Here is a 24836-nt window from a genome sequence, read left to right as displayed (position 1 = left end):
CAATGTTCCCAGTATCACTGTTGCACAAAACTAAGCAGAAAGAACACACTCAACATCAGAGACTGCAAATAAAGCAAAAGTCACAGGAAGCACTCAAGAACAGTGGACTGGGAAAAGCAGCCACTACCTACCTACCACTGCCTGCCAGTCTGGGAGTGACATCATAATGTCCTTAAGGGAATTTTTATGGCTAAGTCACTCAATCAGCTTTAGCTCATGGGTTTTGATAGGTAGAGCAGACATCAGTGGCATAGTTATTAATAAAAGCACTGTTTTTTGTTTCAGATAGCTTTCAGACACTCCAAGTTTGCCTAGCTAACCTCATAAAAAAGGATGATGTTCTTGCTGTGGCTCTTTGATGTACACACACCAATGAGAGGTGCAAAGGAAGTAATAAAAACCCAAAAAGCCAGTTCAGTTTTCAATAAAATGCCAACATGGGAGGAAAAAATCCACACATCTTTTAAAAGAAGATATGTTGTTTTTCTTAATCTGGTTAAGAACAATAATTAAAAGTACCTTTTACCACTTATCTGAACAAAAACCAAAAATAAAGCTTGTAGGTGTAATTCAGCATGAGAGTTACACCACTTCTAGCAGAGCTGGCTCTGGGTCTGGAGTTCTCACTCCCAGGGCTCCCATCCCAGGCATCCAAGGGAGCAGCACTGGCCACTTCAGGTGTCTCTGCTTTGGGTGCTGGGATGGATTTCCAGCTGCTCACACACAATTTTCCAGGGTCATGTGCCTCTTATCTGCCAAGACATCCTTTGTCATTCCCCCTCTGAGGACCTCTAGACTATGCTTATGCTTCAGTATTACTCTGTCTCAACTCACCTGTACTTTAGGGCCACCTCCTGAAATTTTGGAGATATAACTCATGATATATTTAGCAGCTACAGTCTTTCCAGCACCACTTTCCCCACTACAGAAAAAGAAACACAAAAATACACGTTAGCTTTTAAGTAACTCTAGAATGGAGTACTTTGAGGTTCAGCTTATCCAATCGAGGCCAGGTACCTTAACAACAGAAACCACATTTACACTGGGTAAACTGGTAATATATAGACTGTGATACAGTGTTGTAGAAGGGTACTTGGATGTTTGTGAATACAAAATTCTGAATACATCATCTTGCAGGGACATCAGAATCTCTGGGGGACTCCAGAGTCAGAAAACTGTAAATTGAGAAACATCTACTTAAACCAAGATGCTCAAAAGAGAATGTGTGTGCTAAGAACTCAATTCCCATCTAAATTTAGTGGGATTTCAGATCTTAACACAAAAACTAATTTGAAAATCCAAGCTGTGAATGCCATGCCAGATACCTACTTCATTTTAGGAGTCTTTTGTTTTAGGTGTTCCTGAATGAAATAATGAGGCATTATTAATCACATCCTGAATGACGGAAGAACTGCCTTCCTGTTCCTATGCCTCTTGACACAGGGTACAAGAAGTCTTAATAGTCCATACTAGGTTTCACAATTCCTTCCTTCCTTTATAATATTTCACTTCGATGGTAGATAATGTTCACAACATGAGTAGCTTTGCCTTCTTGCAATCAGTAAGTTTCCCAAAAGGGAAAGAAGACTGGCATGGCAGACAATCCAACCTCACACTTTCCTTCATCCCTTAAAGGTTCATTTCAACAAAATTCCTCCAGACTTATATAATTCCTGGTGCAAGTCAGCTTTGACCTTAATGAATTTACCACGACCTGGATAACTGCACCAACAAAACCACCCCAGCACACGGGTGTTGTTTCAGTGTCAGCTTTAATGTTGTTTCAAAGACAGCTGAAATAGTTTCTTCTTGTGTGAAAATCTGTGCTGTTTGGAAAGTTGTTGACTCTTCCATCCTGTGCCTACTTGTTCCTGGATATGGATCAAATGCACATCTGCTCCCGCACAAATTTTAGCTGCGACTGCCAGAGAAACATCAGCGTGTCCTGCCCAGGAAAAGGACTCTGAGAATGAACAACTCAGAGCTCCTTATCAACATGAGTAATAGAGACATTTCCAAAGGTTTCATTCTGGAAAAACTCCCCAAACTGCCAAGTTGCAAATATCATTTCACATCTTTAAAGCTTCCAAACGGTACAGAAATACTGAAAGGCTTTTTTAAATTATTTTCCCAGAAATGTTTTCCTGCTTTTGTCTTCTCCCGATGGCAGTTTTACAGAGCAAACAGAAAACTTGAAAAGGTGAAAAAATACTTCTTCATCATCCATCTGTGAAGTGCAGATCATGAATATTATTATTCTTCCAAGTCACCTTTTCCCAGACACAAAGAAGAAAGTCTGTATCTACTACATTCACAGGGGCAGAGTTGGCTGAATGGCAAACTGGTTTTAGAAGTTCAAAACAGCAATACTTCAATAATTAAAGCAACATTTCCTGAAAATTTGCTCGTAGTAAATTTGCTCATCCTGTTGTAAAACCAAACAAACCATTTGAGACCCAATCATATTCTGAGCTTATACATGCAGTTCCCAAATGAATACAGAGGGAGATCTGAGGCCAAACACTGAATGAATTTGATCAGGTGTTATTTAGCACAGTGAAAACATTACACTTTTCTGTAAGATCTTCTTTGATGCATCAATTATCCTTCTCCTCCATGTTCAAATTAAGTGTGGTTTGTATTTCTCACTCCACAGCGTCTGCCACAGAACTGACCTGCAGGAATATAACTCCATTTTATTGTCTCTGCTTCGAGGTAAGTGGGCCTTTCTATTAAATTAACTTGGCTGAAAAGATTGTCTTCCAGAGGTTGCTTTAGATTTATGCATTTAGATTTATGCACTGTTTTTCAGTTTTATGTCTTTATTGATCAAAGACCAGCAAATTGCTCCAATTAAAGTAGAATAAAACAAGATGATACATTATTTATGAACCAAAGTAGCTTTATCTGATGGGATGGTATCCTGCCCCCAGTAAAGCTCAGTTATTAATTTTTCGTATATATCTTACTGCTCTGCTGCTATTAACAATATTTTAAGTATGTTGGAAGTATGGAGGTTTTTAAAGGTTGAAAAAATTCTTATAATGGCTTATAGTGGATTGTGATATTGACAATTTTCTCAGAGACTTTTCTTGCTAAAAGTAAAAACATCACCTAGCCTCAATCACGAACAAAAACCATAATGTTTTGAAAGACACAATGTTTCTTTTAGCATTATTTGCCACTTCAGAAAAACGACAATTTGTTCCACAAAGTCAATTAATGCTTAGCTGAAATCAGAGTAAGGCTACAAATGCAGAGGGAAAATTTTTTGCTCCTTGCTTCCTTCCCAGAGGAAATACAATCAGTGATTAGAGAAGCAAGATCTGATACGTAGCATCATTCTTCTCTCTAAAATTAATTTTCTGAGTGACATTTAATACAGTATCCCTGGCTGCAGAACAATACAAGTGATGCTTATCTACACTGCCAGGACAATGTAGAAATTTTAAGAACAAATATTTAGAAAGACCTCCTGGATCTGCCAGTTAAGAACACTGTATATGTAAAATACTCTGATGTGTTTGGATAAGCTTTTTAGTGTGTTTACATAGAAAATTTACTTTCTTTATGTTCAGAGAAACCACAGCAGCATAACTACAGTGAAATATTTTTCCCTTCTGAATCAGAGCTCTTACCTAACTTTTCTTACTGGGTTAGGTTTCTATCACTTCCTCATTAAAACTGAACCGTATTTCCAGTTAAGATTCTCTACAGATGTTTTAGAACAATCATTCATTTGAGTCTTCTGGAAAGCTCAGATACAGAAGCTGACTAGAAATCTCATATTAAATTTTGAACTTCATAGACTGAAGCTAGACATGAGCTGTTCACTAAAAACAACTGGGGTGGTAAATGATCTTTTCATTAATGTATATTTGTATTACTTAAGAAGTATTGCCTTCTCAGGTGTGCAGTCATCACACGTTGCTTTCCTGTACTCAAAGGTTGCCACACAAATATAAAATGTAAACTAAAATTACAAATAAGAAAAACTGCTTTAAAGCAATGGCAACATCTCCTGGCAGAGGTCAGAGAGTCAAAGTGCAAATAAAGTCCTCAGCTTTATAGAAAGGTAAAACCTTAAGAACATTCTGAAGAAACACATTTTTTGCTACATAATAGAAAAATACTAATCATAACCTCCACACTCTTAATTAGAGAACAGTGATAGTCCAGAAGGAATTAAAAGCCACAAGAGACAACCCTTCATAATTAAAATCTTGACTGGACAACTCCTTGTGGACAGTCTGGAAGGGCTGCCGTGTCACATGGGGAAGAAATGCCAACAGTCTGTTGTAGAAGACACCTATGAGTTCAGTTCAAGAAAGGCTTACATTAAATACCATGTCTCAGTAAAACATAAACTCAATCAGAAATCAAAGTCCAGTGTAACTGCTATGAGTGAACCTCCTCTCTAATTCTGCCCAGCGCAAACAAAACCAGGGAAGAGTTGTGGGCACTGCTCCCTCCTCCCACCTGAGCACACCCTGCACCTGCACTGAGCCAGGCCCCAGCCCATGAATAACCTCACTGGTTACTCTGAACAGCCATGCAAAACAGCTCCCAGCTCCTCAGCTCTAATTACACCTGTGCACACATCATTATCTTAACACATATGCATAGATGCTGAAATTCCTCAGCTAATGAAAAAGGCTTCACTGGCCCTAGAAAGGTTGTTTGGTAACAGGTTTTCTTTTTTACTTAGTATTGTCACATGAAAAGAGATTATTTTTGGTTGCTACCTATTCAGCCTTTCAGAGAACCATATTTCCTTCTGGAGATGCTTTCCCAGTTCATTCACTGACTTTTTGAAGAGGATGAGTTTTTTTCTATCAGTGTCCAAATGCATTATTTGGAATTACTGTCCTGGCAAAAGGTGTTCTCACTGCAGCAGGGACCTTCCTTCACCTGCCCAGAAGTACATGTCTGGTGTGTAGGAATGCATGTCCCCTCCCAGGTCTGGAGGGTGATGCCACAGATGCCCCAAACCACCCGGCAGGGAGACACAGGAGTGTCCCAACCCCTTCCCACCATCCTGGGTATCCATTCCTGAGGCTCCATGTGCACCATAAGCCAGATGGAGGCTTTTTGATCTGACTGTGAATAGGTCCAGTCTACACCTTATTTCTTACCTTCTCTCTTTCCAAACCTTTCTTTAGGGGGGAAATTTGCCATCTTGAGAGGGGAAAAGAAGGAAAAACCTGGGTAACTAGATTGCTCTGTTCCTCCTGTTCCACCAGGGACTTTCAGTGAAGTCACTCCAAAATTCAGTCTAATTATGAAGTAGAGAAGCAAACAGCACCTCCTAATAACCATATTGTTATCATCACTCATCTTCCACTGGAGAAATTTTTACAGCAAAACCGACATTTCAGTGAAGTGCCAAGGCTCATTTGAACTGCTCAGGCTCAGCAGGATGCTGTGGAACGCACGACAGACAGAACTGAATCTCAATTTTCTGAGAATCACCAGTGTAGGGGAAGAAGCAGTAAAGCCCCTGGCAGCTCTTAAGAGAAACCAATGGAGTGGTAGTAGACAAAAAACCAACTAGAACATCCGTTTCACTCAAGAGCTGCTGCAACTTGGGAGCTCCTGCTCTGCCAGCAATTTCAGTGCCTTCTGATCTACACAATAAAACAACGTAGCAACAAATCACAAACTTCAACAAACTTCATTTTTAAGCCAGCTCTAGTCGATAGAAATAGTGCTGACATTAAATCAGAAAATGTAGGATGCATCTAAACAGTTTAAATCAAACATGGTCCAAATTATTAAAATATTGACCAAGCAAAATCAATTTTGTGAACAGACGAGTTACTTGATTTCATAAAAATAATTTTTAAGTGTCCTAAAAGATCAAATACCATTACAAAAACTACCTGTAAGTCTAGTCAGCAGTTTTTACAGTGTTTGTAGTAAGAATAATCAAAGGAAAAATAAATGTGTATAAAGGAAAAAAAACCTTTTTGAAATGTCCCTGGCCAACATGATTTTTCTGGGTTCAGTTTCCCAGTAGGTTCCAATTAACTCCTGCAGATTTTGAATAGGCTGTGCACACACTGAGAGAGATTTCACTCTGCACATACAAAATGCATGTTCCAAAGAGCACATCACCCATCATTCAAGCATGAGAATTCTCACGTGAAATTAAAACTGTGAGTCTGTATCTCAGAGCTGTATCTCAGCTCTCTGAAAATGTGATTCTGCATTCACGGCACTTTAAGGGCTGCTAATAGCACAGGATCAAAAAATACGGTTTTTAATCACAATTCACTACAGTTCAAAGGCCTTCTCTTAAAATTTATCCTCTTGTGAAACATCTCGGTCTCTGGGATTGTTGCTTTGTACAAAAGGCAAAGTAAATTCCAAATTTATCCATTCCTAACAGGTCTCAATTTGACTACACGTGACGAGTAAACTTCAGCACAGGAACAGTTTTCCAAAGACAAGGACTTAGCTCAGGGAACAGTTCAGTGACAGGAATGAGAGCTCTGGGCTCTTTGTTTCCTGTGGCACCGTGCTGCAGCCAGGGCCCAGAGGGGCCTCAGAGGAACAGAGCTCAGTGCTGCAAATGCTTCCCACCCGGGTTACACCCCGTGTCACATCACTGCACAGCCCCTGGCACCCACCACCTGCCCTGGGAGCAAAGCTGCAGGTGAAGAGCATCCCCAGGGGTTCCACAGTGAACCCCAGAACCCCCCGTGCAGGAAGGGCAGTCAGGAGAGGCACATTGCACCAGCTCAGGCATCCTGCACTTCTTGCTCTCCACACATTTATCATGCACCATCCATAAAACCCACAGATGAGAACAAAGCGTAACTCTGGTCCCAAAAATTGACTTTGATTGTCACTTAAATAATGCCTGTCATTAACAGAAGTTGGGTAATAATTCTGCAGTGAATTCCCTCAGCCTAATAATTAAAATAGATTAACAGTGAAGACAAAATTAATTTTCCAGTATCTCTCTCCTCCTTTTGTCTCTGACTGAACACAAGCAAAATTCCAAAAGGAACAAAAGACCATGGTAAATGCAGTCCATGTGGGATTGCTGGATTTAACAGTATCTGTGGCTGCTGCAGTTGTTAATCCATCTCTCTCATGCAGTCATTCAAGCTATTGCACTTTTGGCATTGGACTATGTGAGTAAGAGATTTCTTGTGGTTAAACTATCATCAGGATTTTACTGGAAAACAAAAAGGAGAGTCAGAAAGTACTTGGCTACCCTAGAAAATCCCAAAAAATGAACACAGACACAAAATTTTTAATGATATAATAAACTTTTCTGCTTCTTGACATCAAAACACCAAAAGAAAACGATAAAATGTTTTTTACAGATCTTTTTCTTACCTAATAATGACACACTGATTTTCTCTGTCAATGATCATGTTTCTGTACATGCTGTCTGCAAGAGCATAAATATGTGGTGGGTTTTCATACTGTGCCTAGGAGGGAAAATAGGGAATAATTTTTCAACACAGCATTAAACAATGCAGAAAAGGCAAAACAAATTTCTATTTAAACTGGAAGAATTATTTTCCTGGAAAAACAATTCTGAATCCCACTTTGTACTGAATTTTCTCCAGGAATTTTTTGTACATTTAATAAAAACAAACCAAAGTCTCTGGGCTTTGTTAGTGATCTTTCTCTCATCCATAATTTTCTCCTAAACTATTGTAAACATCCTGTTCTAAAAATGGCCCGTGCTGGAAATATATTACTTGTCCAAGAGAAACTCCCATAATTGAAGCCTATTCCACCAGTGCTGACAATCTTCTGCCTGGACCAGAACCCAGAGCCTGGTGCTGGGTGTCCCATTTCCAGCCCATTCAAACCAGTTTCCCCCATCCATGGACATGCCCAACTCCAGCAGGGCAGGCAACTCCATTTTAAGTTCCCTGATGTTCTTGTGCTGACTTGCCCTTCAAACTGTATTTTCAAAAGTGGCATCTAATTTTAGCATCTCAAGCTCTTTCTTGTTCCTGAGAGCTGTCAAGGGATGGTCTCCAAATCCACTAATGGCCATTCTGCATCCTGCACCACACTTTGGGCTTATGAGGGCTTAAAAACTGCCTCTGCAAGAGCAGGGACATGTCAAGGAGAGATACCTGATATGGATTAGAGCTGATCAATACAAGGATTTTCTTGAAATACTAATCTTATGTGCCAGGGAGTTCACTTTGAAGACTCGGGATATAGTAATGGATATCTGCCAAGTTCTCCCAATGCTACCAAACCCCAGAAACAAATGTTTCCAAGTCTTAAACTGTGTAGAATAGTATTTCCAAGTCCCTGAATACTGCACTACATTTTATACTGCTTTACTTACTGCTCCTTGGTACATTTCAATTTCCTTTTCCCCAAAGTATGGCATTTGCTTGAAAGGATTCACGGAGATTAAAACAGAGCCAATATATGTCTGCATTCAGAAGAAGTTAAGGTAACTGGTTTCATAAAGTATTATCTTACTGCTAGTGACAAAATATCTTTACCACCTATTACATAATACAGCACAGCTTCAAATAATAGTAAAAAACTCCACAGCTTACAACAATTGTTAATAAAAACCAAATTAGCAGGCTTACAAGAACATAAACATGTAATTCAATGGCATATTTTTATATTATCAAAATATTTATTTTAGGACAAGCTAAGCACAGAAACATGTATTGAAGACCCAAACATGACTTGAATAAAAATACAGAAAGGAAATGGCATATTTAAACTGAGTAACTAAAACTTTGTAACTGAGAAGGTTGCATTGTAAGTAGTAGAAAATATTAGTTTGACCTTTGCAGAATTTAGTGCAGTGACACAGTGTGATCTCACAGACACAGTGCTGAGCAAGCACAGTCGGGGGGAAAGGGCCACTGCTGAGCTAAATCAGACAATTACTCAGCTGCCCGTGCTGTGGGGGAGCTCAGGGAATGAGGTAATTCAGTGTGGGGTGTTATTTTATGAGTGTAACTATTACAAGTCCTCAGCAGTTCTCTCCTGCAGGCTGCCCCATTCACAGGCACTTAAGTTTCTAACTATTATTAGCTTTTTGGCAACATTTTCAATATGGTATTTCACTATTCTGCATTCAGTTACAGGTCTCTGTATTTACAAAATGCTTTAGAAACCTCTGGAACTTTAGAAACTTTAGATACTTTAGAAACCTCTGCAACCTCTGGAGTTGTAGTGCACATATAGGAAGCAACTGATGGTACTTCCCAGGCACGTAAAGCAGTGCCAGGATCATGTTCCCTGAGTTGGGAGTTAGCAGTGTACCCACACCAGTGAGCCCAGAATGTTGTAGTGCAGGTTTCATTTAACAATCTGGAATTGCTCATAGGCAAACTTGCTATCTAAGCTTTACAAAAGTAATAAAATTAACACATTTATCCTGCTATCTAAGAATCTATTATTGTGGTGCCACAGCACAACAGGTGATGTGCTGGAGAAGCAGCATAACTCAATGTTCTGTAATACTAAATTGAAATGCTTTCTTCATACATTTTTAATTTAATTCAAAAGGAGTGACAACATCTGGGCCTCGAATATAACAAATCAATTACTCATTGAGTCAGTATAAACACCCAAAGTGACGGGTTTCTGTTGGTAAACAATGCCAGCATTTTCTGGGGTGATTCGGTCATCTCTGTGCAATGCAGCACTGAGAAATGTTCATTCATGGGCGGACACACAAACAACCGAAATATTCAAGAGATGATCTTCATTTACAACGAAGAGCCTTCGCAGAACTGCAAAAGGAGCCTTTCTCCCTACACGAGGGACAACCCTGATCCCTCTGTGTGACCACAAGGCCCCTTGGAAAACATACTTATTCCTGCTTCAGTGAAAGATCACCTTCGTGTCAATCTATTTTCATAAGAAAAAAGCACAAACCCATTTCTTCAGCACAGAGAATGGAAGCCTTTGTGGATGCACTGCATGGAAGATGCAGCATTCCATGAGGACAAAAGCACCCCTGTTGCTAATAGGAAGAATTCTATAGCTTGTCCCAATACTACAGTTTGGCAAACACTGTGCAGCTTCATCATGTTTCTATAAGGTAAATTTAATAACAGTGTGGTACTTCATTACCCAGAGGATCCGAACCCATGTCCACACACATTTTACAAACCTCTGCAGTTTGGGATGGAAATGTCAACACAACTGCAACATAAATTCTCCTTTATCAGTCCTTGCTAAATTGTGCTGCTAGGTAGCCTCTGACCATCTGAACATATGAAAGAAGCCAGGAGATGCTAAGATGCTACATTTCCTTCCCTTTCTGCTAAAAAATGTTAAACTCATCAAGGAAACTATTCCCCGGACACAACTAGTAAGTATGAAAACCAGACTACAGCAGGAGAAGTAACAGTAGAACTTTCTAGTCCATAATCATTGACTAGTGTTTATCAATTACTGCAGCTCATGTTACACTGTGAAAGCTGAAAAGGAAACAGAGGCTATTCTTATCTCAAGGAATTGGTTTCATATGAATTTTTTTTTGCAAGGCAAACCTTGGGTGCTGAAGTCTGTTTTCCTTGTTAGGTTATATGGTCAGGTATTTAAATCTTTCACATTTTCCTTAATCACAGAAAAAAGAATTTAGGTGAGAACACTGAAGATTTACAGATGTAAATTTACATGTTCACCTGTTTCCATCAGCAATATTAACAGATTCACAGTATTAACACTTCCAGATTAAGTTGTAAATGGGGTTATGTCATAGAAGAAATGCTATTTTGAAAGCATTAGAATTTTGGAGCTATAGAAGATAACATGATATCAAGAAATGTATATACACCTTAAACCTATTAATTCTTGCTCTTAGAAGTAGGATTACTGGTGTAGGCTTCAGGGGTCATGTGCATATATAAATATATATTTTTATATATACATATATATATAAAAATATATGAAGGTACAGGCCTATCTTCAATGTTGACAAGAACAAAATTCAAATATCAAAAAGAATACCTTAAAATCATTTTTGTGATCTTATTTTCAACCATCATAATTAGCTCAGTTTACAAAGCATTTTGTGTTATCTCAGGTGAACTGCCACATAAAACGTTCAGCATCTTTGAGTAATCTGCTTAAGTAGAATACATACATATCATTAGTGTCACATTGGCCCCACCAAAACCAACAAAGGATACAAAAATATAATCATCCATGTAGCGTTTCTTTAGGTTCTCCACTATGGAATCCTCAGTGATTTTGGAAAGCAGGACCATGTCATCCACTCCACTCTGCTTGACATTGTGGCTCTGCCAGTGGTACCTGTAGTGTCCTTTGCTGCCCTGCAGGGAAGCACAACCAGCATCACAAAGGTTACTACATTTCTCATCAGCATTCAGTAACTGAAAAAAACATTAGTCAAATTCCCAAATTCCCAAATATTTTTCTTGCATTGAATTCTATTCCTTGATCCAGGCAATCCATAAAAGCATACATAAATGATGCCAACTGACTTGCCTCTGAACTGTTAAAGAACTGCAGTGCCCTCCAAAACAAGAAGGTAATTCCATGGGGTTTTGTGACTGTCTGCACACAGAATGGATTTCAGATGGCAGACTTTTTTTAAATCCAGCAGAAAAAAAACCCCAATTATTCCAACTGAGATGCAGTTATTTGAAGCTAAGGATGCAAAAAATTACACTCCCACAGTGCAACTATTAGCAGTGAGGATAATTACCACCACCACCACAGTGAATTCTTCTCCCTTTACAGTCTCTTAAGTCAAACCTGCACACATGCTGTTACTCAGATGGGATTTGGGAGCCTGCTGCATTGAGTGTTCAGGGATGTTCTGCAAATGCTGTACCACAGCCTGTCGGCTGCGTGTCTTCCCAGCCCCTTTTGATCTGTTAGTCACCAGGCTTAACTGACATCTAAATACATATTCTCTCCCCACACACAGGGACTACTATTTCAGGATGCTGCTGAAAACTTGTGACATTTCTTGCTGTACCACTTGAAATGAAAATCTGTTTTTTTCCAGCTGATTTGAACAGTAGTTTGGTTCTATGGATACACCCACAAACAAATTTAAATCAACATGAAGGCTGTTAATTCAGCTGTATATCTCCTCTCCAAACCCAAACCTGCTTTCTGGAGCCTGGCAGACAATGCTAATGGAGTTCTGATCTCTTGCCTTTTTCTACTTTAATTTTTGTTTACACAATACTGAAATTAGTGATGCTGGAATTAGCACATCTTACACTGAGAAGCTATGGAGTGTGTTGTCAAGGAAGATGTGGCCAACAAAATGCCAACTCTGGGAATTCCCCTCATTCTTAAATACCACAATTTCTAACAATGTGATTTAGCTACACTGCTCTGGTGTACATTACATGGGATCGAGTCATATTCGCCAGAACACAAGCAATTAATTATTATAATGTATTTTGCAGAATAAAAGAATGCATAATTTTACAGATTAAATAAGTTGAAGGTCTGGTTATTGGTGAAAACAGAAGTCCAACAGAGAAGCATAATTTCCTTCAGTGCACTCGTCAGCTACTCGTGATACTGCACTTGGAAAAAGGAACTGGCAGGATGGACAAAAAGGTCCAGTATCAAAATTAATATGGATAATTACATAGTTCACAAACCTATAGAGTAATAATAGAGTAAGCTACAGAAAATGTATGAGAAATGAGACTGGAAAAACCATCAAGCTTCCCGCTGGAAGCTGTGGCATCAGACCCAGTGAGCTCAATGAGAAGAGGACAAAGGTTGCAAAGCCATGGGATATATGGAAAATGTGCACACTGTCTGCAGAACAGGAGCTTTATACAAGTCAGAGACTGTTGTTGACTGGGATTAATCCACACACACGACCAGGCCAAAGGGCTCTTTCCCAAAAGCACAGTGAGTCAGCACAGGAGCAGGAGGGGCAGTGCCAGGGCAGCCCAGCTCCCCTGACAGCAGCTCTGCCCTGCTCTGATGGGCAGCTGTGATCAAATCTGAGTGCTACAGGACCACAGGCCATGGCAAACAGCACAGACAGATTTAATAAAGAGGCAGTAGCCTAAATATCCAAGAAAGCAACAGCAGGGAAGACAGCTGAAAGTGGTGGCACCAAGTAGTTCACATTAATACTGTAACACAATCTAAATGGCAGCTTCTATCAGTAGTTTGGAATTACCCTTTTACTCTCAAAACATGGCCTAACATGCAAACACGCAGAGAATCAGCAAATCATCACCAGATTATTGTCAGATTACTCTCTAGGATCTAGAAATGAGCTCCAGCTTTAGCAGTGCCTACCCAGCCATGGTTGGGTTTTGCTCTCACTCTCCCTTGCCCAGGAAGCCAACCCCAGCAGGATGGGCAATGACCATCACCTCCCTGGGCTGGGCAACCAAACAGGGAGAGCTCTTTCTACAGGACACCCCCACTACAAAGCTCTTGCCCTTCCAAGCATGAGCAATGGCTACAGAGTCTAACCTGAATTTATCAACTGCAGTCACTTCCAAACAGTACTATAACCATGTCCAGCTAACAACTAACTGGTTTTTATATAGTTTGGGAATAAAAATAATGTCTTCCTGACATCAATCATCTGAAAAAACTCCACATCGTAGCAGTTGTAAAAGCAACTCTTCATCTTTCTCCAGGCTGCACATCTGCCGAAGGTCAAGGATATATACTTCAAAATTACCATGCTTTTCAACTGTCCACGTTGCAAACACTAACGATTTGTTCTTATTGAGTATTTCTTGAGAATTTAAGTTTTATTTTAAAAAGAGCTTTCTACCATCCAGATAAAAATGCAGTACTCTAATCTGGAGACAATTTACACCTAAGCTAATTACCCGGTGTCCACTTTAACAGGAACCTGCTTTGCAGGGAGCACTCAGACTAATTCACTCAGCTAATTGTCCCCTGCTGCCCATCACACAACACACTCTTCCCTCCACTCCTCTTCAGAGGGATCCTCCAGAGACAGGCCAGGTCTCCTGGACTCCTCAGGTCCTTCCTTCCAAAATCCCAGTTCTCAGCAGGCACTTCAGAGCCAGCAGATCAAGGGTTGGCAGGGATGGTCCCCAGAGAGGACCTTGTGACTCAAACAGAGCTCCCTGGGGCTTGGTCAGACCTGGGCAAACAGACCCCAGGGTCCAGCCCTGGCCAAGCTGTGCAGGTCAGATGTCAGCAAACACCAACTTGGCTTCCCTCAGGTTTTCTCAGTGAAAGATGTGATCTCACTGTACAATAAATAAGCAAATAAAAGTCTTTGTGTCAGCACTAACACAATGCCTAAGCAGCTGGAAAAAGATGAGCTTGGCAGAGTAAGAAAAACACACAAAAAAACCTCCAACCCCAAAACAAAAACACATCTCAACAGGCTGCTAAAAGCCACAGAAGTGGAAACACGAGTGCTGAACAACCTGGCTGCCAGGCCTCCCTCAGGCTCTCTCTGAGCTTCCAGCCCAGCGCCTGATGCTGCCCAGGGAGTGGAGGCTGGAGTGGCAAAGCTGGAATTAAAGGCGTGTACCACATTGCTGTCAGCTGTTGTTATTCATTTGGTTGCTGTTTTAGGCGCAAAATCAGATCTGCTTTGCACTGACAAGAATAATATTTATGAGTCACAAGACGACCCTGTGAGCTCGGAGCCTACTGTTCCAGAGCCTCGTGCTCCAGGAGCACAGACACCATTCCCACCTGGCTGCACATCAGGCAGCACTGTCCTCAACACCTCAGCATCAAAACAAGGCTCCAAGGAACCCAAAAAACTGACTCCATTCTCACATCACACATCTCCCTTAACACACACTTGTTAAGAGATTAAGACAATTGCTATATTAACACCGAGAGGGGGGATGCAAATTAAATTCTATGTACTAAATACTGTCTATACTTTCTGTACTACTTTTGGTACTGGCAGTATAATATGGTTAAAGCATATAATTGTTTTGTTTGGAATAATAAATATTAATAAGACATTTATTTACAGAATTTCTTTTTGCTGTCCTCTACCTTGTGTTATCGTAGCAATTGCTGGCTTCTCATTTTTGCCTTTATTATTGTTTTTATATTTTTACATTATCCTAAGCAACACGTATTTGATGTGGCTATAAAAAGATTGAGTCATGCTGTGTCACAACGGGGTTTTCTTTTAACTGGAAAAAAAAGCAAATATTTTTGTATTTCAAGCTGTTTAAAAATAGTACGTCCAAAAATAAAGCACTAAAAACAAGGGATCGGAAGAGACTGGATATTCTGCCCCTGAGAAAGAGAAACGAGGCTCTTTCTCCATCAGAACTCAGGCTACAACCTACACACCCATCAATAACCACTCTCCATTCCCACAAAGGGAAGAACTGCCACTCTGAATCTCTGACAGGCTTTTTTCAGTAGCAAACATCAATCTCCCATCACAGTGCAGAAGGGATTCTCAGCCTCCACGAGGGAGTACGAGTGTCAAATGATCACAAGCACGACCCTTTCTTTCCCTTTTTAGCAAAGGCAGTACTATTGCACAAAATCTATCTACTCACATCAGTGTTATGAATACAATACTAAATGAGACACACACGTTATCTTAACTAAAGATGTCCCAAACTGAAATGCTGCACACCATTTACTCTGACACCAATGCTTCTACCAATGCAGGCCCATCGCCAGTCCCACACATACAGAATTCGTATCAGTTTTTCCAGCTGACAAGAAAACAAACCCACAACTTTTTGCAGTGATATCATCTATCAAAACCAGCAAACTTTTATAATCCACTTAGAGGAATCTTTCACATGTTTCTACAAAGTGAAAGGGTCTGCTGTTCTCAGTAGAGACTATAGCAAAAATACTTATCTTGGTCCTCGAGTGGGTTAATCAAAACAGAGGAGCCACAGTGGACAAAAATGCTCTGAAACAGCTCTTGTATATCTTATGTTGGAAAAAATAGATATTGGTTGCAATGATGTGACCATATTTCAGAAAGGAAATTAAAGGAAGACAGCAGAAGCAGCGAGATGGACAAAGATAAAAGGCCATATATTTAAATTTAACATGAGGGAAACATTAAGGGAAGCAAAAATCAGTGCTTGAAGATCTGAGGGAACAGTAAAGCAAAAATATTGAGCACCTAGTAGCAGGACATACATCTCATAAAGAGAACTAAAAATACAAATACTGCATTAAGGAATAGAAACTACTAGAAGGTTAACATCCAAAAAAACACAGCTAGGGAAATAAAATACTACGAAAAAGATTTCTGGAGGGAAAGGCCATCAGTTCTCACTTTTTGCCCTCATATAGGGGTGGATTCAGCCCATGTGACTTGAAGAACTGACTCCAGAGCTGGTCCCAGGCTGTTGGAGATCCCAGCTCTCCTGCTCTGCACAGCTCCTGCTCCAGCAGGGCTCAGCCCCAGGGCAGCTCCTCACCATCACCTCCTGCACCAGCACAGCCAGGGCAGGGATGAGCAGAGAGAAACCAGAGTCTGCTCACCTGAATAGCAAATGATGGCTCGTAACACAACACAAGTTATGGGAAAGGGAGAGGTGTGCAGGGTGTGGACATTGTCAGGAGTCAGAAATCACACTGGCATTCTTGGAAGATAAATACCAGAACATTACCAAAATGAGAGTTACTGCAGTGTTTGACTGTGAGGCTCATGTAGTGCATCAGTATTAACCTTCACTAAAAGTTTTGAATGATTCTTTTTAAAAAAGCATCGCTACTTGAGAGACCAAAATAAGGACAGGAATGAGCTCAAGAGCAGATCACAGTAACGTGCCTGAGATTCTGACACAACTTACAGAGCCCGTGGGCAGACAGCAGGAAGTAGTTAATGAACTGTAAATTCAGATCTGCTTATCCCACAGCTTTTTGGGTGACTGTGTCCTGATGTTCCAAGAAATAATTTTCCTAAGGAAATGCAATACTGTTAACTCCCTAATATGGTTGATTTGCTCTTAGACATTAACTGTCTTACTTGAATTACTGAGCTGTTCTAGGTTTGACTTGTTCCTTGTGGCATGAGCAGCAAGATTTCCTGTGACTGGTGGACCATGGACAGGCCTTTCAATAGCGACATTTAGTCCATGTACGTGTGTGCAATTTAAGGAAATGCAAGAGAAAAATTACAACAATTTCACCTTGGCTGTAGCAGTCCTTAACGTGTAATAAAGATTTTGTATCTGTCACTCTTCTCCATTAAAAACAGGTTTCAAAGGGGTTTAAGCAATCATACATGTAGTAGTGTTATGGTCTTTAATGGAAGAATGTAGTTTGAAAGCTCAGTTGGTAAGTTCAGACAAAATGCCACTGCCTCTCCTACAGCATCGGACTGGAAATAATTTTCTTTGATCATCCTGAAACTAAATAAGAAACTGAAGTCAACTGGGAGCTGGCCATCTGCTTTGCAGAGGGAGGAATCTGAGAGCAGTGTGACTCAGAAGCTATGCCTGGCCCAGGCTCTGGCACTGGCAGTGTTTTGGTGCTGTGGTATGTGCTCACACTGGTGCCAGTGGAAATTCGGGGAGGAAGTAAAACCAATGGCATATTACAAAAATGCCATCCCAGCCTTGTCCTGTTCTAGCTGATGGCAGCACTCACTTCCCTGCCCCATCTCCCAGCTTCTGGAACCTGGGGCTTTAGCACCAAACCATGTTCACAGGCCACAATCACCCCAGTGAATTCCTTTCTGCTCAGTCACTGCCCTCTTTGTAAGGCTGCAGCTGTTCCTTTCCCCCTCCTACCGACCCTTTTGTTTCATGGTAAAATGAAGATATTTGTTTCCTGATCAGACTGATATTCCTGAGACATGAAACTGAGAGTTGAAGGCCAAGGTCTGTCCCCAGCAGTACACCTGGCTGACAGCTCTGTGACAGTTATATTGGAAAATGCCTTTTCTGTGCCACCTGAGACTCTTGGAGCCTCCAAGGACAGTTCAGGGCTGGCTGTTCCCATCAGCAGACTAAAGGTATATCAATTCTGCAGCTCAAGTTAGCCTGCAAACACAGCTTCATGGCTGGTTAGCCCAGGCTCTCCACGTGTGCCTCCCTGCATCACACCACTCATTTCCATAAAATAGAGCAGAAAAATCATTATTTTAGCCTTATCCTTAGCTGCAGATTTTGCTCCTTTTAATCTATGCAGAATGCAAAATTAAGAGCATGACAGTATTTCTGAATTACTTAGTATTTAAATTGGTAAGGGCTGAAGGATGAAAGGATAAATCAACACATTTTTGCAAGTATTAAAAGGTGTAGAAATCATTACAGAATTTGTAGAATTTCCAGGGAATAAAACAGCTCCTGTTAAAACACCATGTAGGGAGTACTCCATTGTAGCTGAAGAGTATCAGCTACAGCAAATACACTGTGTCTGCATCTACCAAATCCATTTATAATGATGTCACCGGCACTTCCAAATGACTGAAAAGATCTCATTCCCAACAACAAATGTTTACATAATCAATTCGATGTTTAATTATAAGCAGCAAGATACTATACTCTAAAAAAATACTTACAGCTGGTTTTTTTAGTTACACTTTTCAATAAACTACTTAACAACTGCAGTTTTGTTGAGTGTGTTTGCCCTCAGCAATTGCTAATGGATTGTAAGAATACAACGGGCTGGGCAGATTATAGACCTTGTTTTAATACTGTTTTTAACCAAGAATATCAAACAAGATGTTTTTATGCTGACAGCTTCATCTAGCTGAGTAAAATTATGTAGCAATTCCACAAAAATTGAAAGACTGATTTCCAAAATAATCACATCCTCCTGAATTACACAGAAATTTAAAATAATTTGGAAAAACTACAGCTGAGTGTCTTCTTGGTTTGTTTTTTATTTTTTTCCTCTTAGGTAGAAAGACAGCCATTTTCTGAACTTATTTACAAACCAGAGGGACTGTAAATCTCAGTTTTTATAAGTGGAGAGTGTCATGTCGTCACATGCCTGTGGCAGTTCAGGCTAGAGAAAAACACTCTTTATTGCAACAGGCATGATGAAACTGCAAAAGCTGCAACACGGCAGATAACTGTGGCCAAGACTGGGTTTTCAACAGCATGTACCAAAAAGCACCTTTGTGCTGACACCACAAAACTTTATTAGTGCAGTGAACTGCTCAGAGTTATAACATTTAACTGTTCTGATACCAAAAGTAAGACATGCAGTCAGCTGCTCATTTCTTAGCCCAGGCACCAGAGTGGTCACCGGTTTAAAAGTTCACCAGTTTTTGAGATATTTGCTTTGATCTTCCCAACTGGGTCCTGCCCTCCTGTATGCATAGTTTCAACTGGGATAAGTGGGGCAATCAATACAAGACAATCACTGCTCTGTGCACCAGGGTGGTGCCTGTGATAAAGAGCTTATTTGCCAAAGACCTGCCTGCAGAATTCCAAGATACACTGTTAGGTTTACATTGTTAGGTTTACATAGGATTTTCCCAATCAGATGGCTTCAAGAATATCTACTTTCATGTTGGATTGAAGAGCTGCATAATCTTGTTGGTTTGTGATCAGATGTAGAGCTCTGGAGACTCTCCTCTCTAGGTCACTGTACTCAGGGGGGAACACCTGAACAAGGAGAGCTCCAGGTACCCAGTCCCGTGGCACTGACAGCTGTGGCACTGGGATGTGCAGGGAAGAGCTTTTATTGCTCCCTCAGGAGTGCTCCCTACACACCAATATCCCCCTTGCACACGTCAGCTGCCTCTCGCTGGGGACAGGGGCTGGAGCAGCTTGTTTGGGGCGTCAGGAGGAACTCCACAGTGCGGGAGGTTCTGATGTAAAAATTGCTTTCCATGTTTATTTTAATTTCACAGAGTGCTGAGTAAAGAGCAAAAGCTGCAGGCCTCCAGGAGGACTCCTGTTTACTGCAGCAGCACTGACTCAGAGCAGCAGGGAAAGGCTCAGGGAGTGGTGCTCACTCACCTACAGCAGAGCTGGCACCTGGGGGGTAACAGGAGGGTGGCTCAACCCCAGTGCTCTTTATTAGCTTCCGTGTTTTGATATTCGTGCAAAAATCAGATTTTAATTCAGACACTGTGGGAGACAGTGTAATTGATATGTTGATTAAACCTTTAATTTAACTCTTTAAAAGAATCCAACCTTAATATTATTTCAGCATACAAAGATATAAATGTTTCCTTGATTAATTATTACATAAATACAAACAAGAATTTCCTCGAGCATTCCACCTCAGTAATTAGTTACACATCTTTGCAATGGACCAAATATGCAAGTTCACATCAACTCCCGAAAAGCTGCTGTTAATCAAAAAACAACAGGAAGCAAAACCTTGGGAGAAGCATCAGGCCCAACAAATCTCACTCCCTGTGCAGAAGACTCAAGCAGATCCTAACCCAGCTGTACATTCACATCGGTCAGGAGACAACTTCAGTCACAGCTTCAGTCTTTATCAAGGCTTTATTTTTACTTTAACCAATAATTACACAATGCCAGGGCAAGCAGGTCCCACTGACTGTCCATAAGAGATGTAGTCCCATAACCAGGTTATCTTCCACATGCACATTATTCATAAAGTTAATATTTGTCATTTCATTACTTTTTTAAAGCAGCTTTGATTATTCAGTCCAGGGCAGCTTTGAGAAGAAACTACACTAAAAACCAGCATGCAACACTTTGGTTGTATAGAATAACTAGGCTATTGTCATTCAATGAATATGCCAGTTTTGCTTCACTCACTTTTATTGCAATATCTTCCAAGTCAATAGGAGAAGAATGCTGTTCTTTGAACATATTTCTGAATAACCCAGCCTTCTTAAGATTTCATACAGTTGTCATATCTTCTTCCTGTCAGATCCCATGCTTCAAATTATTTATTCTAATTTGTATTAAGCTTTTATCCTGGCTCTGTAGACTTTCATATTTTCATAATAACTCATAAAATAAAACTACGAATTAATATACATGTTCTCCCCCAACTAGTTCACTGCATTCTGCCAATGCAGCTGAAATCCCCAAAAGATAGAAATGCATTGGAAATATGGAGACTTCATTTCACTCTAGTGGAACACTATGGTTATTAACTGAAATATGTAAGAAAAGTGTCTGGCCCAACATTTTTAATGTAACCATCAAGAGCCATCAGACTGGGCCTCCATGGGTGTTATCTGGGCTGTACCAGTGCAGGTATATGATCCCCACACCTCCAGTATCTTTCTTTTATTAACTACGGGCAGAAATTCACTTAATAGGTAAAGTGATAGCTCCTATTAGTCTACAAAAGACAGATTTTAGCACAGAAGCAGCTATTTCCCCTCAATTTTTTTTTAGTATGTTAGACTGCTTAATGTTAATATCTAGCATTCAAACTATTACTAAGAAAGAAAGGTAAATGAAAACTAATTTGGACATCCAGCTATCTCCACAGCTATAGGTTTTACCAGATGTGTGAAGAAGCACATTATTTGCAAACTCCCATTCTTCCCACATTTGCTATGAGAAGCTGATACTATCAGGACATGTATTAGGTTCAGTCTCACAGATCTTGCATTGGCATCATCACACTTTGAGCAGAGATGCCAAAAAAGCTGCGTTTCACAAAACCTGCAACTTTACCACCAACTTTGAAATCTGGTCTTTTGCACAATTCTGCAATGTCTGTTAGACTTTGTAATTCAGCATCAGCATCATAAATATACATAGGTTTCAAACTATTTTTGTTGAAGGGGAAACCAAGTGAAAAGCTAAGTGTTGGCTTTCAGGGAAAACTGCTGCAGGCAACTGCAGATAAATGCCCTAATTTTATTTGAAAGAATCTCTGTAGTGGTGCAGTGTGATGCTGCATTTTCTTTCCCCTTTAATTTTCCATTTCTATATCTTATGCAAAATGCTAAACTTCATTATGAAAATCCAGAACAGGTGAAATTCAAGCTAAATCACAAGGTTTCAAAATTAGGGGAATTGAGAAAAACATTTAAGTCTTAGATACTGAACTGTGGCTGAAGACTTTGGCATGAACACACATTAAACCTAAATGCTCGTGATGCTTTCAACTTCTGGGCTCATTTGAATTCTGACCTCTGAGTCAAACCCACATAAACTGAAAAAAACAATAAAGTATAAATTAAAATCAGCTGAATTACTTTTCATCTGATTCAGACAAGACAGCTGTTCAGTGAATACTGTTTTGTTCCTTCTACCCCTGAAAAACCTGGACACGACCAGATGCTCAGATGATCACAATCCTTTCACTTGTGGCTGCTGCAATTCATTACACCGAAGTTGGTAGAGGCAAGCTTTACCTTTTTTTACACTCTGTATTACAGACAAGACCTGTGTTTCTTTAAAAATAAAATTCTGGCTCAAAAACCAGCTTGCACTCAAGTATGTTTCTTCTAAGCTTATGTGTCAGCTTGCTAAACAACACACTCCTTATGACCCCGTCAGGACCACAGGAGCAGCTCAAAGTCTTTCAGCTGTGCTATAAATGCTGCCTTTGACTCCATCTTGATGAAAAGAAATACAATTTGAAGTAGTGTGCTAAAAATGTGACCCAAAGGCAATGCCTGTAGCTGTACCAGCTGTACTTTAGGCTGTACCAGGGTGTCAGGAGGAGTGTTGCCCTCAGCTGTGCACCACCACACGCAGATGGGCAGAGATTCCCTGAACAGGTACCCACTGGAGCCCAGCTTCACCTCATTTCCCATTCCTCTGCACAGGATTGTCATGAACTTCGACAAATCCTTCCAATAGAGTTTCCTTCCATGCTAGTTCCTTTGCCTTCCTCACACCTGACCTAGAAACACTGAGGGACCCACAAGTTAAAGTAAGAGCCAGAAGGAAAACAGAAGCGTTGGGAGCATTCCAGGAGTGACACCGAAAACCAACTGCTTAAGAAACATTGACACTTTCTACAGGCTTCCCCAGGGCTAAGGGCTCAAGATGTTTTATCAGCATCTGGGTAATCCTAAACCTACAGGTACCTTTTCAGGGCTTTCATTGTAGATGGCCAAAGAGCTTTATTCCTCTTTCAAATTGTCCAAGATTAATTGCTTATTCTCCTACTCCACAGCTGCCTGGTTTTGTCCCTTTTAACTGTGAGCAACACTCATTCCTGTCCCAGCTGACCTTTGGTTTCCAAAGCAGTGAGTAAACTAGAGCTCAGGGGTCCTCCAGAGTGGCTCACAACAGGCAGCTCCCAGTCCTGACTTAGATTTGGGCAGCCCCAACAACACAATACTGAGCTCAGCTGAGTACCAGTCTTTACATAAGCACAGCTAAGATTTTGCCAAGATCATTGTGTCTAAATGTTGTTATTAACCAGAGAATAATTCTGAATAAAGGGATGTGGTAAAGTCTTTTTCTAATAAGTTGCTTGAGGCTCTTTGGGGCCATAAACAGTGTGTAAACAAAGTTTAGCATGAATTATTCAACACCTAAAATATTGAAACTCATTGAGGCTTTCAAAACCAAAATTCTTCTAATTATGAACAACACAATTAAAGAAGAACAAAGAATCCTGAAATATCCAGGTATCTGTAATAACCTGCCACTTTTATTTACGCCTAGTTAAGCTTTGTTGAAAAGAAAACCATTCTCCCCTTGCTTCTGCAGAAAGTATCTAGGCCATTAAGAGTGTTTGTGTCTGCAGGACTGCATGGAAAGACAACCTGGAGGTAGCCTATCCATTTTTAAAGATATTATCCTTTTTATAAATTAAAAAAAAAAAAAGGACACAATCCACACATCATAAGTTTTTCTCCTTGTCTGCACATTTCAGATGACTTACAGAAACCTTATATTACAGATTCCATCTAATATGTCACACTGAAAGGAAGGACAGTTTGTTTTGTTCCTTATAGAAATGGATCTTCAAATATCCTCCGAGGTAACTTTTTGCAAACATAAACAAAAGAGTATCAACAAAACTAAGTCCAACAAGACCAAGTCCAATAAGACCAGAGTAACTCTTTACACAAACAGATTTTTGTCTTTTTTTTTTTTTAAACAAGCAAGGTATAAAGGCTGCCAGCAACTGAACCAACCTGCAAGTCTTTGCTATGTTGCTATCGGGAATACAATTTTTAGTATTTCAAACTCATTCCATAGTTAATACACCCACTTAACAAAAGCTATTAGAATTATCTATGTTAATTAACGAAAACCTCAGGGTTTTTGCTTTAGATTTTTTCAAAATAAAAAAGAACTCACCAGTAGGAACTGTTATTTAGTACAATTTGCACCTTGTTTACAAGCAACACAAAATGCAACCCCCCTTAGGTTCTGTTGCATTTAAATGCAGAAACATGTAACCCAAAGCCTGTGTGCACTGGAATGCTTCATCGAGTTAGGCTTTTTAATAGGTAGGTGAATAACCCAGCTTTATAGTTTCCTAATGAAGTTTTATATGCAGTACCATAAGATCTCATTCTAACATTTCACATGTGTATTGATTTCACTTCAATTTAATTTAGTGAAAGACTTGTTTGGTTTGAAAACATAACATTTCCTCTCACTAGTGAAGCATTTAGAAGTAGCTGTAGACCAGGAGTTAAGTCAGGGGAAAGCACACAGTTCACAACCACGTCACCTCCTGGGGGACAGTGCTCCGGGGTGACAGTGCTCCCGGGTGACAGTGCTCCTGGGTGACTGACAGTGCTCCTGGGTGCAGCACTGGTGCTCAAAAGGGGTGGGTGGGTCACTCACCCCCCCGAGGTCACCTGAGGGCACATGCTATCCTGCCTGCAGGATTTACAGCATATGCTGGAAAAGGGAATAAAGGCACAGGGCATGGAATGCTTTAGCCCTTTCAGCAAACGAGGTGGGATTCGAAGCCCTAAGGTTGGTCATACAGCAACACAGGTTTGGAGTTCACACTCCCACTCTCAAAAATCCCGGCTGATGCCACAGCAG

General features: G+C 40.3%; 1 protein-coding gene across 4 annotated transcripts in view; it reads right to left on the bottom strand.

Annotated features, from left to right (window-relative positions):
• MYO1E (myosin IE) overlaps positions 1-24836 on the bottom strand; it is a 238807-nt gene that overhangs the window by 37965 nt on the left and 176006 nt on the right. For all 4 annotated transcript variants that reach the window (XR_003534996.1, XM_027688412.1, XM_027688411.1 and 1 more), the window contains 4 exons: positions 11154-11297; positions 8330-8419; positions 7351-7445; positions 835-922 (listed from right to left, as the gene is read on the bottom strand). Coding sequence is in view for 3 of the 4 variants with exons in the window: in XM_027688411.1 (XP_027544212.1) it covers positions 835-922; positions 7351-7445; positions 8330-8419; positions 11154-11297 (417 nt within the window). In the remaining variant the exon portion in view is untranslated. The remainder of the gene's footprint in view (positions 1-834; positions 923-7350; positions 7446-8329; positions 8420-11153; positions 11298-24836) is intronic.

The sequence above is a fragment of the Neopelma chrysocephalum genome, unplaced genomic scaffold, assembly GCF_003984885.1.
Source record: "Neopelma chrysocephalum unplaced genomic scaffold, ASM398488v2 Primary Assembly neopelma1_75, whole genome shotgun sequence".
Lineage (NCBI taxonomy): Eukaryota > Metazoa > Chordata > Aves > Passeriformes > Pipridae > Neopelma > Neopelma chrysocephalum.
Note: the sequence above shows the minus strand (reverse complement) of the source record. Positions and strands in the feature narration are given on the sequence as shown.